The sequence below is a fragment of the Oncorhynchus tshawytscha genome, linkage group LG01 (genome assembly GCF_018296145.1).
Source record: "Oncorhynchus tshawytscha isolate Ot180627B linkage group LG01, Otsh_v2.0, whole genome shotgun sequence".
Lineage (NCBI taxonomy): Eukaryota > Metazoa > Chordata > Actinopteri > Salmoniformes > Salmonidae > Oncorhynchus > Oncorhynchus tshawytscha.
This window is the reverse complement of record NC_056429.1, coordinates 90,880,751-90,898,085: the sequence shown is the minus strand read 5'-3', so window position 1 is coordinate 90,898,085 and position 17,335 is coordinate 90,880,751. Positions and strand designations below refer to the sequence as shown.

The window sequence follows — 17,335 nt, the reverse complement described above, 5'->3', positions numbered from 1 at the left end:
ATTTAGAAGTGCTGGGGACTAATCCTGAGGAAGTAGACAATTCGGACTGCCATTAACAAAGCCATGCCTAGTCTCTCTTGTATTACCGTGAATGGAAGGCTGAGAGATTTAAGAATGAAGAATCATTAGAATCAGAGTGGGAGGATGTACATAGAGAGTCATAGGGGTGTGTCTCCGTCACTGATATACAGTACAAAGGAGGGTTGGACTTTATTTGCTTCAGGATGGGGACATTAATACAATTACATAAACAGACAATATTTAATATAAGGGTCCTTTAGAGTTACATCATATCATCATGGAGATGATATGAGATCACAGTGAATTTTGTCTGCGCAGAGTCACCTTGAGAAGAAGAATCATACAGCTAGATACTGTAAGCCATTCAGATGAGTAGCGTGTAAAGCCTTCTAGCAGGATGAAAGTCAGATCAGGCTACAGGAGGAGTAAACACGCCATGGCCTTTCCTGCCTTCTCTCCTGTCTGACTGCCTACAGGAGGAGAAAACAGGCCATGGCCTTTCCTGCCTTCTCTCCTGTCTGACTGCCTACAGGAGGAGAAAACAGGCCATGGCCTTTCCTGCCTTCTCTCCTGTCTGACTGCCTACAGGAGGAGAAAACAGGCCATGGCCTTTCCTGCCTTCTCTCCTGTCTGACTGCCTACAGGAGGAGTAAACAGGCCATGGCCTTTCCTGCCTTCTCTCCTGTCTGACTACATACAGGAGGAGTAAACAGGCCATGCCCTTTCCTGCCTTCTCTCCTGTCTGACTACATACAGGAGGAGTAAACAGGCCATGCCCTTTCCTGCCTTCTCTCCTGTCTGACTGCCTACAGGAGGAGTAAACACGCCAAGGTCTTTCCTGCCTTCTCTCCTGTCTGACTGCCTACAGGAGGAGTAAACAGGCCATGCCCTTTCCTGCCTTCTCTCCTGTCTGACTGCCTACAGGAGGAGTAAACAGGCCATGCCCTTTCCTGCCTTCTCTCCTGTCTGACTGCCTACAGGAGGAGTAAGCACGCCAAGGTCTTTCCTGCCTTCTCTCCTGTCTGACTGCCTACAGGAGGAGTAAGCACGCCAAGGTCTTTCCTGCCTTCTCTCCTGTCTGACTGCCTACAGGAGGAGTAAACACGCCAAGGTCTTTCCTGCCTTCTCTCCTGTCTGACTGCCTACAGGAGGAGTAAGCACGCCAAGGTCTTTCCTGCCTTCTCTCCTGTCTGACTGCCTACAGGAGGAGTAAACAGGCCATGCCCTTTCCTGCCTTCTCTCCTGTCTGACTGCCTACAGGAGGAGTAAACACGCCAAGGTCTTTCCTGCCTTCTCTCCTGTCTGACTGCCTGCTGTACTGCAGCTTGGAGTGAGACTGCAGCTACAGGCATTAGAAAAGTGGAAGTAATTCTTTAATGTCGGAAAGATCAGAACCAAGGCTAAGCAAGGATCTCCTGCTCCAATACACACAGCATACAGTAGATTACATGAAAAACAATGACAGGTATGGGCCATATTTAAATCTACATATTTTACCTTTATTTAACTAGGCAAGTCAGTTAAGAACAAATTATATTTACAATGACCAGCCTGAGGACATTGACAGGTATGGGCCATACAGTCGGTTACATGACCAGCCTGAGGACATTGACAGGTATGGGCCATACAGTAGGTTACATGACCAGCCTGAGGACATTGACAGGTATGGGCCATACAGTAGGTTACATGACCAGCCTGAGGACATTGACAGGTATGGGCTATACAGTAGGCTACATGACCAGCCTGAGGACAATGACAGGTATGGGCCATACAGTAGGTTACATGGCCAGCCTGAGGACATTGACAGGTATGGGCCATACAGTAGGTTACATGACCAGGTATGCGTAATTGAAGTCTGGTTGGTTAATGGTCATGGTCATTAATAATGGTCATTACTGCATCAGGAGAACCGCTATTCTAGGTGTTTCGAGGTAAACACTAGTCTTACTTTAGATGATAAGATTAAAAAAAATGTAGCCTCTGTTTTTAGCGAGTAAGGGATGTGCTTTATTAAGAGGATCCATTTTACAGGATCTCGCAAAAAAACTCCCAAAATAACTCAAACACTCATGGCTTTTAGCAGTAAAACACATGTTGATCAGATCAGCAACATTGTGAGGTTAGCAAGGTCAGATGTACAACAGTTAGTAGATGATACTGTAGTGTGGCTATAGGGAGGAAATACGTGCATTTGCTGATCTGGCAACAGAAACTGTGGGACAGAAAGAAAGACAAGCAGGCAGGATATGGCCCTCACCTTTAAGCCTGTGGAAGTGGACGGGGACATCACTCTTGATGCTCTTGCTGTCCTCCTCTGTGGACTCACTGTGCACCGTGGGGGGGTCATTGTGGGCCAGCCAATCAGCCACCTTGCTCTCAGAGGCCATCATGGCGGCCTGTAGGGTGCTGAGGTCCTTGCTCCCCGGCTGGGGTGCCTTCTTAGGCCGGGGCCGGTGGTCCGGAGTCAGTTTGGACACATGGTCCTTAATCCTGACCTTGCCAGGGGAGGTGTCATCAAACTCGATGGTGAAGGCGTGAGGTGAGGCGTGGCCCTGAGCGCTGCTGGCGGTGGTAGCAGCAGCCCCCTCAGTGTCTTTGGTAGGGATTTCATGAATGCTGTCCTCAGCCATCTGAGACTCCTTGGTGGGGATCTCAAAGTAGCTGGGCTCAAGTCCCAGACCATCCTCCATAGGCCTCTCACTCCTCTTAGGCTCTCTGCCGTCTGTAGGTTCACAAAGAAGAGAACACTGGGGATCAGTATCTAGAGGTCAGAGGTTACGGGCCCCAAATGGGCCGCTCAGCTGTGTCTGTTCTGAGTCTCACCATAAGTCTGAATCCGTGTCTGCGGCCCTGGCAGAACACGGCCCTCTCTTTATTTATGTAACCTGTATTTAACTAGGCAAGTCAGTTAAACAACAAATTCTTCTTTACAATGACGACCTACCAAAAGGCTAAAGGCATCCTGCAGGGACAGGGGCAGGGATTAAAATCTAAAATACAGGACAAAACACACATCACGACAAGAGAGACACCACTACACTACATAAAGAGAGGCCTAAGACAACACAGCATGGTAGCAACACAACATGACAACAACATTGTAGCAACACAACATGGCAGCAGCACAACATGGTAGCAGCACAAAACATGGTACAAACATTATTGGGCACAGACAATAGCACAAATGCAAGGTACAGACAATATATCATGCGAAGCAGCCACAGCTGTCAGTAAGAAGGGTTGGAGATAAAATGGTCCAGTTTGAGTGTTTGTTGCAGCTCGTTCCAGTCTCTAGCTGCAGCGAAATGAAAAGACGAGCGACCCAGGAATGTGTGTGCTTTGGGGACCTTTAAGAGAATGTGACTGGAAGGAATGGGTGTTGTATGTGGAGAATGAGGGCTGCAGTAGCTATCTCAGATAGGGGGGAGTGAGGCCTGTGTTTTATAAATAAGCATCAACCAGTGTGACTTGCGATGAGCATACAGAGATGACCAGTTTACAGAGGAGTATAGAGTGCAGTGTGTCCTATAAGGAGCATTGGTGGCAAAACAGGTCAGGCTGTGCTGGAGCTCAGGCAGACAGGCACAAAGCCATGTAGTGTAACTTACTTAATAATGTCACTTACTTAGTAATGATTGTGTAACTTCCTTTGATTATGTGGCAAGGCATTATGGCATATGTGTAGACCATCTAGTTTGTACGTATGACAAAGTGAGCAGCTGAGTTGTTCTTGGAAAGTACAAGTTAGTTTTGTACATTTCCTCCCTTATGTAGGAAGGGAACAATATCAAAGTCAAATATTCAAAGTATAATAGCTACTGGGATCTAGGAGGCCCCAATAAGGCCACATCTTTCTCAGAAGTTATATCTCTCAATTCAACTTGAAAGTAAGTCATGTTTGTATCTCTTTGAAAACAGATAAGCTCCTGAAAGCATGACTGCAAATATCTGTGGCTTTCAACAAAGTAAAAAATGGAGTGAAATGAGACATAACGTTGTCCATTTAGAGAACTATATTCAAACGGATACCCCTTGCATCAGGTCCTAGATTATAGTCCCCAATAGGTCTGGTGGTAAATAAGGCTGTGCTTTCAGGTTTCATCCTATCCAAGCATCAAACAAATACCCACTGCTTCCACAAACAAGACCACCACAACCTCATCTTAGAACCTCCCTTTCTTTAAATAAATACTACCACCCTTCCTCTAAAGATTTCATGATGAATCATGTGACTCAATTCTAAAGCACTGAGGGTCACGGTGGTCATTCATTTAACAGGAACACTGTACATTAGAGCAGTGGGTCCCAACCTTTTTCACTTACTATACCACCAACTGAATTTTGCTCTATCCGGTGTACCCCTGAAGTACCCCGTCATGTACATTTTACCAGTAGGTCTATGGTCTCATGAGTCTACTCAAGTACCCCCTGCGGATAGGCGAAGTACCCCCAGGGGTCATTAGAGTACATGAGACACACACACAGAATAACTAACATCGCCCATGTTAATACATATTCCTGACAGAGCATTACTAACACCACCCATATTAATACATATTCCTGACAGAGCATTATAAACAACACCTATAATAATATATATTCCTGACAGAGCATTACAAACACCCATATTAATACATATTCCTGACAGAGCATTACTAACAACACCCATATTAATACATATTCCTGACAAAGCATTACTAACACCACCCATATGAATACATATTCCTGACAGAGCATTATAAACAACACCTATAATAATATATATTCCTGACAGAGCATTACAAACACCCATATTAATACATATTCCTGACAGAGCATTACTAACACCACCCATATTAATACATATTCCTGACAGAGCATTACTAACACCACCCATATTAATACATATTCCTGACAGAGCATTATAAACAACACCTATAATAATATATATTCCTGACAGAGCATTACAAACACCCATATTAATACATATTCCTGACAGAGCATTACTAACAACACCCATATTAATACATATTCCTGACAAAGCATTACTAACACCACCCATATTAATACATATTCCTGACAGAGCATTATAAACAACACCTATAATAATATATATTCCTGACAGAGCATTACAAACACCCATATTAATACATATTCCTGACAGAGCATTACTAACAACACCCATATTAATACATATTCCTGACAAAGCATTACTAACACCACCCATATTAATACATATTCCTGACAGAGCATTATAAACAACACCTATAATAATATATATTCCTGACAGAGCATTACAAACACCCATATTAATACATATTCCTGACAGAGCATTACTAACAACACCTATATTAATACATATTCCTGACAGAGCATTACAAACACCCATATTAATACATATTCCTGACAGAGCATTACTAACAACACCTATATTAATACATATTCCTGACAGAGCATTACAAACACCCATATTAATACATATTCCTGACAGAGCATTACTAACAACACCCATATGAATACATATTCCTGACAGAGCATTACTAACAACACCCATATTAATATATATTCCTGACAGAGCATTACTAACACCTATATTAATACATATTCCTGACAGAGCATTACTAACAACACCCATATTAATACATATTCCTGACAAAGCATTACTAACACCACCCATATTAATACATATTCCTGACAGAGCATTACTAACACCACCCATATTAATACATATTCCTGACAGAGCATTACAAACACCCATATTAATACATATTCCTGACAGTGCATTACTAACACCACCCATATTAATACTTATTCCTCACAGAGCATTACTAACACCTATATTAATACATATTCCTGACAGAGCATTACTAACACCACCCATATTAATACATATTCCTGACAGAGCATTACAAACAACACCCATATTAATACATATTCCTGACAGAGCATTACAAACACCCATATTAATATATATTCCTGACAGAGCATTACAAACACCCATATTAATACATATTCCTGACAGAGCATTACTAACAACACCCATATTAATACATATTCCTGACAGAGCATTACTAACACCACCCATAGTAATACATATTCCTGACAGAGCATTACTAACACCACCCATATTAATACATATTCCTGACAGAGCATTACTAACAACACCCATATTAATACATATTCCTGACAGAGCATTACTAACAACACCTATATTAATACATATTCCTGACAGAGCATTACTAACAACACCCATATTAATACATATTCCTGACAGAGCATTACAAACAACACCCATATTAATACATATTCCTGACAGAGCATTACAAACACCCATATTAATATATATTCCTGACAGAGCATTACAAACACCCATATTAATACATATTCCTGACAGAGCATTACTAACAACACCCATATTAATACATATTCCTGACAAAGCATTACTAACACCACCCATATTAATATATATTCCTGACAGAGCATTACTAACACCTATATGAATACATATTCCTGACAGAGCATTACTAACAACACCCATATTAATACATATTCCTGACAAAGCATTACTAACACCACCCATATTAATACATATTCCTGACAGAGCATTACTAACACCACCCATATTAATACATATTCCTGACAGAGCATTACAAACACCCATATTAATACATATTCCTGACAGAGCATTACTAACACCACCCATATTAATACATATTCCTGACAGAGCATTACTAACACCTATATTAATACATATTCCTGACAGAGCATTACTAACACCACCCATATTAATACATATTCCTGACAGAGCATTACAAACAACACCCATATTAATACATATTCCTGACAGAGCATTACAAACAACACCCATATTAATACATATTCCTGACAGAGCATTACTAACACCCATATTAATACATATTCCTGACAGAGCATTACTAACACCACCCATATTAATACATATTCCTGACAGAGCATTACTAACACCACCCATATTAATACATATTCCTGACAGAGCATTACTAACACCACCCATATTAATACATATTCCTGACAGAGCATTACTAACAACACCCATATTAATACATATTCCTGACAGAGCATTACTAACACCACCCATATTAATACATATTCCTGACAGAGCATTACTAACACCACCCATATTAATACATATTCCTGACAGAGCATTACAAACACCCATATTAATACATATTCCTGACAGAACATTACTAACACCACCCATATTAATACATATTCCTGACAGAGCATTACTAACACCTATATTAATACATATTCCTAACAGAGCATTACTAACAACACCCATATTAATACATATTCCTGACAGAGCATTACTAACACCACCCATATTAATACATATTCCTGACAGAGCATTACTAACAACACCTATATTAATACATATTCCTGACAGAGCATTACTAACAACACCTATATTAATACATATTCCTGACAGAGCATTACTAACAACACCCATATTAATATATATTCCTGACAGAGCATTACAAACAACACCCATATTAATACATATTCCTGACAGAGCATTACTAACAACACCTATATTAATACATATTCCTGACAGAGCATTACTAACAACACCCATATTAATACATATTCCTGACAGAGCATTACTAACACCTATATTAATACATATTCCTGACATAGCATTCCAAACAACACCCATATTAATATATATTCCTGACAGAGCATTACAAACACCCATATTAATACATATTCCTGACAGAGCATTACTAACACCACCCATATTAATACATATTCCTGACAGAGCATTACAAACAACACCCATATTAATACATATTCCTGACAGAGCATTACAAACAACACCCATATTAATACATATTCCTGACAGAGCATTACAAACACCACCCATATTAATACGTATTCCAGACAGAGCATTACAAACACCACCCATATTAATACATATTCCTGACAGAGCATTACTAACACCACCCATATTAATATATATTCCTGACAGAGCATTACAAACACCACCCATATTAATACATATTCCTGACAGAGCATTACTAACACCACCCATAGTAATACATATTCCTGACAGAGCATTACTAACACCACCCATATTAATACATATTCCTGACAGAGCATTACTAACAACACCTATATTAATACATATTCCTGACAGAGCATTACAAACAACACCTATATTAATACATATTCCTGACAGAGCATTACTAACACCACCCATAGTAATACATATTCCTGACAGAGCATTACTAACACCACCCATATTAATACATATTCCTGACAGAGCATTACTAACAACACCTATAATAATACATATTCCTGACAGAGCATTACAAACACCCATATTAATATATGTTCCTGACAGAGCATTACTAACAACACCTATATTAATACATATTCCTGACAGAGCATTACTAACACCTATATTAATACATATTCCTGACAGAGCATTACTAACAACACCTATATTAATACATATTCCTGACAGAGCATTACTAACACCACCCATATTAATACATATTCCTGACAGAGCATTACTAACAACACCTATATTAATACATATTCCTGACAGAGCATTACTAACAACACCTATATTAATACATATTCCTGACAGAGCATTACTAACAACACCTATATTAATACATATTCCTGACAGAGCATTACTAACAACACCTATATTAATACATATTCCTGACAGAGCATTACAAACACCCATATTAATATATGTTCCTGACAGAGCATTACTAACAACACCTATATTAATACATATTCCTGACAGAGCATTACAAACAACACCCATATTAATACATATTCCTGACAGAGCATTACTAACAACACCTATATTAATACATATTCCTGAAGGAGCATTACTAACAACACCTATATTAATACATATTCCTGACAGAGCATTACTAACAACACCTATATTAATACATATTCCTGACAGAGCATTACTAACAACACCCATATTAATACATATTCCTGACAGAGCATTACTAACAACACCCATATTAATACATATTTATGACAGTAACCACATAACAGTATAAACCTAAGGAGTCTGGTAGGACTTTTAACTGTTTTACCCTTATTAATCAACCTCTTCACTGACATTTTCAATCTCTCCCTGACCGAGTCTGTAATAGCTACAAGCAGACCACCATAGTCCCTGTGCCCAAGAAAGTGAAGGAAACCTGCCTAAATGACTACGCCTTAGCACTCATTCATTGACTACAGCTCAGCGCTTAACACCATAGTGCCCTCAAAGCTCATCACTAAGCTAAGGACCCTGGGACTAAACCCCTCCCTCTGCAACTGGATCCTGGACTTCCACGGGTGCATGCTTAGTTACCTCCAGTACTCCCTGTTCACCCACGACTGCGTGACCAAACACGACTCCATCACCATCATTCGGTTTGCCGATGACACAACAGTGGTAGGCCTGAACACCGACAACGATGAGACAGCCTATAGGGAGGATGTTAGAGACCTGGCAGTGTGGTGCCAGGACAACCTCTCCCTCAATGTGAGCAAGACTAAGGAGCTGATCATGGACAACAGGAACCGAACAGGCCCCCATTAACATTGACGGGGCTGTAGTGAAGAGGGTTGTTACTCCTGCCCAGCACAACTTAATGGGATCCTCTGGACCAACACAAACCATGCATATCCACACAGTATACTGAGTCACATGGCCAGTACCCTCAATACACAAAGACCAGATGAGCCTGGGAATTAACATGAAGCCACCATCTCACTACTTACAGAAAGTATTCTTTATGGTCCAAGTTTGCATATAGTTCTGTTAGAACAACAGCATTACTTCAGAACACACATTACATAGGGGCCAAAAATCAACCAGGAACACCTGTCAGTTCAGAAAAAGAGATCCCACGAAAAAATATAGTTCATGATGATTTGACCTCAAGCCATCAGGAATGTCATTTAATTGTCATTTGTGTTCATGAAAGAGTGCCAATTAATATTTGTACATTTAATCATGTCCTACAGTAGCTCATCTAATATACTGTACATTTAATGAATCATGTCCTAGAGTAGCTCATCTAATGTACAGTACATTTAATGAATCATGTCCTACTGTAGCTTACCTAATATACTGTACATTAATTAATCATGTCCTAGAGTAACTCATCTAATATACTGTACATTTAATGAATCATGTCCTAGAGTAGCTCATCTAATGTACAGTACATTTAATGAATCATGTCCTACTGTAGCTTACCTAATATACTGTACATTTAATGAATCATGTCCTAGAGTAACTCATCTAATATACTGTACATTTAATGAATCATGTCCTAGAGTAGCTCATCTAATATACTGTACATTAATGAATCATGTCCTAGAGTAGCTCATCTAATATACTGTACATTTAATTAATCATGTCCTAGAGTAGCTCATCTAATATACTGTACATTTAATGAATCATGTCCTAGAGTAGCTCATCTAATATACTGTACATTTAATGAATCATGTCCTAGAGTAGCTCATCTAATATACTGTACATTAATGAATCATGTCATAGAGTAACTCATCTAATATACTGTACATTTAATGAATCATGTCCTACTGTAGCTTACCTAATATACTGTACATTTAATGAATCATGTCCTACTGTAGCTTACCTAATATACTGTACATTTAATTAATCATGTCCTAGAGTAGCTCATCTAATGTACAGTACATTTAATGAATCATGTCCTAGAGTAGCTCATCTAATATACTGTACATTTAATGAATCATGTCTTAGAGTAGCTCATCTAATATACTGTACATTTAATTAATCATGTCCTAGAGTAGCTCATCTAATGTACAGTACATTTAATGAATCATGTCCTACTGTAGCTTACCTAATATACTGTACATTTAATGAATCATGTCCTAGAGTAACTCATCTAATATACTGTACATTTAATGAATCATGTCCTAGAGTAGCTCATCTAATATACTGTACATTTAATTAATCATGTCCTAGAGTAACTCATCTAATATACTGTACATTTAATTAATCATGTCCTAGAGTAGCTCATCTAATATACTGTACATTTAATTAATCATGTCCTAGAGTAGCTCATCTAATATACTGTACATTTATTTTAATCATGTCCTAGAGTAGCTCATCTAATATACTGTACATTTAATTAATCATGTCCTACTCTAGCTTAACTAATATACTGTACATTTAATTAATCATGTCCTAGAGTAACTCATCTAATATACTGTACATTTAATGAATCATGTCCTAGAGTAACTCATCTAATATACTGTACATTTAATGAATCATGTCCTACTGTAGCTTACCTAATATACTGTACATTTAATTAATCATGTCCTAGAGTAACTCATCTAATATACTGTACATTTAATTAATCATGTCCTAGAGTAGCTCATCTAATATACTGTACATTAATTAATCATGTCCTAGAGTAGCTCATCTAATATACTGTACATTTAATGAATCATGTCCTACTGTAGCTTACCTAATATACTGTACATTTAATTAATCATGTCCTAGAGTAACTCATCTAATATACTGTACATTTAATTAATCATGTCCTAGAGTAGCTCATCTAATATACTGTACATTTAATGAATCATGTCCTAGAGTAGCTCATCTAATATACTGTACATTAATTAATCATGTCCTAGAGTAGCTCATCTAATATACTGTACATTTAATGAATCATGTCCTACTGTAGCTTACCTAATGTACTGTACATTTTATGAATCATGTCCTAGAGTAGCTCATCTAATATACTGTACATTTAATTAATCATGTCCTAGAGTAACTCATCTAATATACTGTACATTAATTAATCATGTCCTAGAGTAGCTCATCTAATATACTGTACATTAATTAATCATGTCCTAGAGTAACTCATCTAATATACTGTACATTAATTAATCATGTCCTAGAGTAGCTCATCTAATATACTGTACATTAATGAATCATGTCCTAGAGTAGCTCATCTAATATACTGTACATTTAATTAATCATGTCCTAGAGTAGCTCATCTAATATACTGTACATTTAATGAATCATGTCCTAGAGTAGCTCATCTAATATACTGTACATTTAATGAATCATGTCCTAGAGTAGCTCATCTAATATACTGTACATTAATGAATCATGTCATAGAGTAACTCATCTAATATACTGTACATTAATTAATCATGTCCTAGAGTAGCTCATCTAATATACTGTACATTAATGAATCATGTCCTAGAGTAACTCATCTAATATACTGTACATTAATTAATCATGTCCTAGAGTAGCTCATCTAATATACTGTACATTTAATTAATCATGTCCTAGAGTAACTCATCTAATATACTGTACATTTAATGAATCATGTCCTACTGTAGCTTACCTAATATACTGTACATTTAATTAATCATGTCCTAGAGTAACTCATCTAATATACTGTACATTTAATGAATCATGTCCTACTGTAGCTTACCTAATATACTGTACATTTAATGAATCATGTCCTACTGTAGCTTACCTAATATACTGTACATTTAATGAATCATGTCCTACTGTAGCTTACCTAATATACTGTACATTTAATTAATCATGTCCTAGAGTAGCTCATCTAATGTACAGTACATTTAATGAATCATGTCCTAGAGTAGCTCATCTAATATACTGTACATTTAATGAATCATGTCCTACTGTAGCTTACCTAATATACTGTACATTTAATCATGTCCTAGAGTAGCTCATCTAATATACTGTACATTTAATGAATCATGTCCTAGAGTAGCTCATCTAATATACTGTACATTTAATGAATCATGTCCTAGAGTAGCTCATCTAATATACTGTACATTTAATGAATCATGTCCTAGAGTAGCTCATCTAATGTACAGTACATTTAATGAATCATGTCCTACTGTAGCTTACCTAATATACTGTACATTTAATGAATCATGTCCTAGAGTAACTCATCTAATATACTGTACATTTAATGAATCATGTCCTAGAGTAGCTCATCTAATATACTGTACATTTAATTAATCATGTCCTAGAGAAGCTCATCTAATATACTGTACATTTAATTAATCATGTCCTAGAGTAACTCATCTAATATACTGTACATTTAATGAATCATGTCCTACTGTAGCTTACCTAATATACTGTACATTTAATGAATCATGTCCTAGAGTAACTCATCTAATATACTGTACATTTAATGAATCATGTCCTACTGTAGCTTACCTAATATACTGTACATTTAATGAATCATGTCCTACTGTAGCTTACCTAATATACTGTACATTTAATGAATAATGTCCTACTGTAGCTTACCTAATATACTGTACATTTAATTAATCATGTCCTAGAGTAACTCATCTAATATACTGTACATTTAATTAATCATGTCCTAGAGTAACTCATCTAATATACTGTACATTTAATTAATCATGTCCTAGAGTAGCTCATCTAAAATACTGTACATTTAATTAATCATGTCCTAGAGTAGCTCATCTAATATACTGTACATTTATTTTAATCATGTCCTAGAGTAGCTCATCTAATATACTGTACATTTAATTAATCATGTCCTACTGTAGCTTACCTAATATACTGTACATTTAATTAATCATGTCCTAGAGTAACTCATCTAATATACTGTACATTTAATGAATCATGTCCTAGAGTAACTCATCTAATATACTGTACATTTAATTACTCATGTCCTAGAGTAGCTCATCTAATATACTGTACATTTAATTAATCATGTCCTAGAGTAGCTTATCTAATATACTGTACATTTAATGAATCATGTCCTACTGTAGCTTACCTAATATACTGTATATTTAATCATGTCCTAGAGTAGCTCATCTAATATACTGTACATTTAATGAATCATGTCCTACTGTAGCTTACCTAATATACTGTACATTTAATGAATCATGTCCTAGAGTAGCTCATCTAATATACTGTACATTTAATTAATCATGTCCTAGAGTAACTCATCTAATATACTGTACATTTAATTAATAATGTCCTAGAGTAGCTCATCTAATATACTGTACATTAATTAATCATGTCCTAGAGTAGCTCATCTAATATACTGTACATTTAATGAATCATGTCCTACTGTAGCTTACCTAATATACTGTACATTTAATGAATCATGTCCTAGAGTAGCTCATCTAATATACTGTACATTTAATTAATCATGTCCTAGAGTAACTCATCTAATATACTGTACATTTAATTAATAATGTCCTAGAGTAGCTCATCTAATATACTGTACATTAATTAATCATGTCCTAGAGTAGCTCATCTAATATACTGTACATTTAATGAATCATGTCCTACTGTAGCTTACCTAATATACTGTACATTTAATTAATCATGTCCTAGAGTAACTCATCTAATATACTGTACATTTAATTAATCATGTCCTAGAGTAACTCATCTAATATACTGTACATTTAATGAATCATGTCCTAGAGTAGCTCATCTAATGTACAGTACATTTAATGAATCATGTCCTAGAGTAACTCATCTAATATACTGTACATTAATTAATCATGTCCTAGAGTAGCTCATCTAATATACTGTACATTAATTAACCATGTCCTAGAGTAGCTCATCTAATATACTGTACATTTAATGAATCATGTCCTACTGTAGCTTACCTAATGTACTGTACATTTTATGAATCATGTCCTAAAGTAGCTCATCTAATATACTGTACATTTAATTAATCATGTCCTAGAGTAACTCATCTAATATACTGTACATTAATTAATCATGTCCTAGAGTAGCTCATCTAATATACTGTACATTAATTAATCATGTCCTAGAGTAACTCATCTAATATACTGTACATTAATTAATCATGTCCTAGAGTAGCTCATCTAATATACTGTACATTAATTAATCATGTCCTAGAGTAACTCATCTAATATACTGTACATTTAATTAATCATGTCCTAGAGTAACTCATCTAATATACTGTACATTTAATGAATCATGTCCTAGAGTAGCTCATCTAATATACTGTACATTTAATTAATCATGTCCTAGAGTAGCTCATCTAATATACTGTACATTTAATTAATCATGTCCTAGAGTAGCTCATCTAATATACTGTACATTTAATTAATCATGTCCTAGAGTAGCTCATCTAATGTACAGTACATTTAATGAATCATGTCCTAGAGTAGCTCATCTAATATACTGTACATTTAATGAATCATGTCCTACTGTAGCTTACCTAATATACTGTACATTTAATCATGTCCTAGAGTAGCTCATCTAATATACTGTACATTTAATGAATCATGTCCTAGAGTAGCTCATCTAATATACTGTACATTTAATGAATCATGTCCTAGAGTAGATCATCTAATGTACAGTACATTTAATGAATCATGTCCTACTGTAGCTTACCTAATATACTGTACATTTAATGAATCATGTCCTAGAGTAACTCATCTAATATACTGTACATTTAATGAATCATGTCCTAGAGTAGCTCATCTAATATACTGTACATTTAATTAATAATGTCCTAGAGAAGCTCATCTACTATACTGTACATTTAATTAATCATGTCCTAGAGTAACTCATCTAATATACTGTACATTTAATGAATCATGTCCTACTGTAGCTTACCTAATATACTGTACATTTAATGAATCATGTCCTAGAGTAACTCATCTAATATACTGTACATTTAATGAATCATGTCCTACTGTAGCTTACCTAATATACTGTACATTTAATGAATCATGTCCTACTGTAGCTTACCTAATATACTGTACATTTAATGAATAATGTCCTACTGTAGCTTACCTAATATACTGTACATTTAATTAATCATGTCCTAGAGTAACTCATCTAATATACTGTACATTTAATTAATCATGTCCTAGAGTAACTCATCTAATATACTGTACATTTAATTAATCATGTCCTAGAGTAGCTCATCTAAAATACTGTACATTTAATTAATCATGTCCTAGAGTAGCTCATCTAATATACTGTACATTTATTTTAATCATGTCCTAGAGTAGCTCATCTAATATACTGTACATTTAATTAATCATGTCCTACTGTAGCTTACCTAATATACTGTACATTTAATTAATCATGTCCTAGAGTAACTCATCTAATATACTGTACATTTAATGAATCATGTCCTAGAGTAACTCATCTAATATACTGTACATTTAATTACTCATGTCCTAGAGTAGCTCATCTAATATACTGTACATTTAATTAATCATGTCCTAGAGTAGCTTATCTAATATACTGTACATTTAATGAATCATGTCCTACTGTAGCTTACCTAATATACTGTATATTTAATCATGTCCTAGAGTAGCTCATCTAATATACTGTACATTTAATGAATCATGTCCTACTGTAGCTTACCTAATATACTGTACATTTAATGAATCATGTCCTAGAGTAGCTCATCTAATATACTGTACATTTAATTAATCATGTCCTAGAGTAACTCATCTAATATACTGTACATTTAATTAATAATGTCCTAGAGTAGCTCATCTAATATACTGTACATTAATTAATCATGTCCTAGAGTAGCTCATCTAATATACTGTACATTTAATGAATCATGTCCTACTGTAGCTTACCTAATATACTGTACATTTAATGAATCATGTCCTAGAGTAGCTCATCTAATATACTGTACATTTAATTAATCATGTCCTAGAGTAACTCATCTAATATACTGTACATTTAATTAATAATGTCCTAGAGTAGCTCATCTAATATACTGTACATTAATTAATCATGTCCTAGAGTAGCTCATCTAATATACTGTACATTTAATGAATCATGTCCTACTGTAGCTTACCTAATATACTGTACATTTAATTAATCATGTCCTAGAGTAACTCATCTAATATACTGTACATTTAATGAATCATGTCCTAGAGTAGCTCATCTAATGTACAGTACATTTAATGAATCATGTCCTAGAGTAACTCATCTAATATACTGTACATTTAATGAATCATGTCCTAGAGTAGCTCATCTAATATACTGTACATTAATTAATCATGTCCTAGAGTAACTCATCTAATATACTGTACATTAATTAATCATGTCCTAGAGTAGCTCATCTAATATACTGTACATTAATTAATCATGTCCTAGAGTAACTCATCTAATATACTGTACATTTAATTAATCATGTCCTAGAGTAACTCATCTAATATACTGTACATTTAATGAATCATGTCCTAGAGTAGCTCATCTAATATAATGTACATTTAATTAATCATGTCCTAGAGTAGCTCATCT

The 17,335-nt window shown here is 35.8% G+C and overlaps 1 protein-coding gene across 2 annotated transcripts in view; it reads right to left on the bottom strand.

Moving 5' to 3' along the window:
- Positions 1 to 17,335, bottom strand: part of LOC112260028 (centrosomal protein of 170 kDa) — a 100,682-nt gene that overhangs the window by 32,309 nt on the left and 51,038 nt on the right. For both annotated transcript variants that reach the window (XM_042327304.1, XM_042327301.1), the window contains one exon: positions 2,279 to 2,743. In XM_042327304.1, the coding sequence (XP_042183238.1) occupies positions 2,279 to 2,743 (465 nt within the window). The remainder of the gene's footprint in view (positions 1 to 2,278; positions 2,744 to 17,335) is intronic.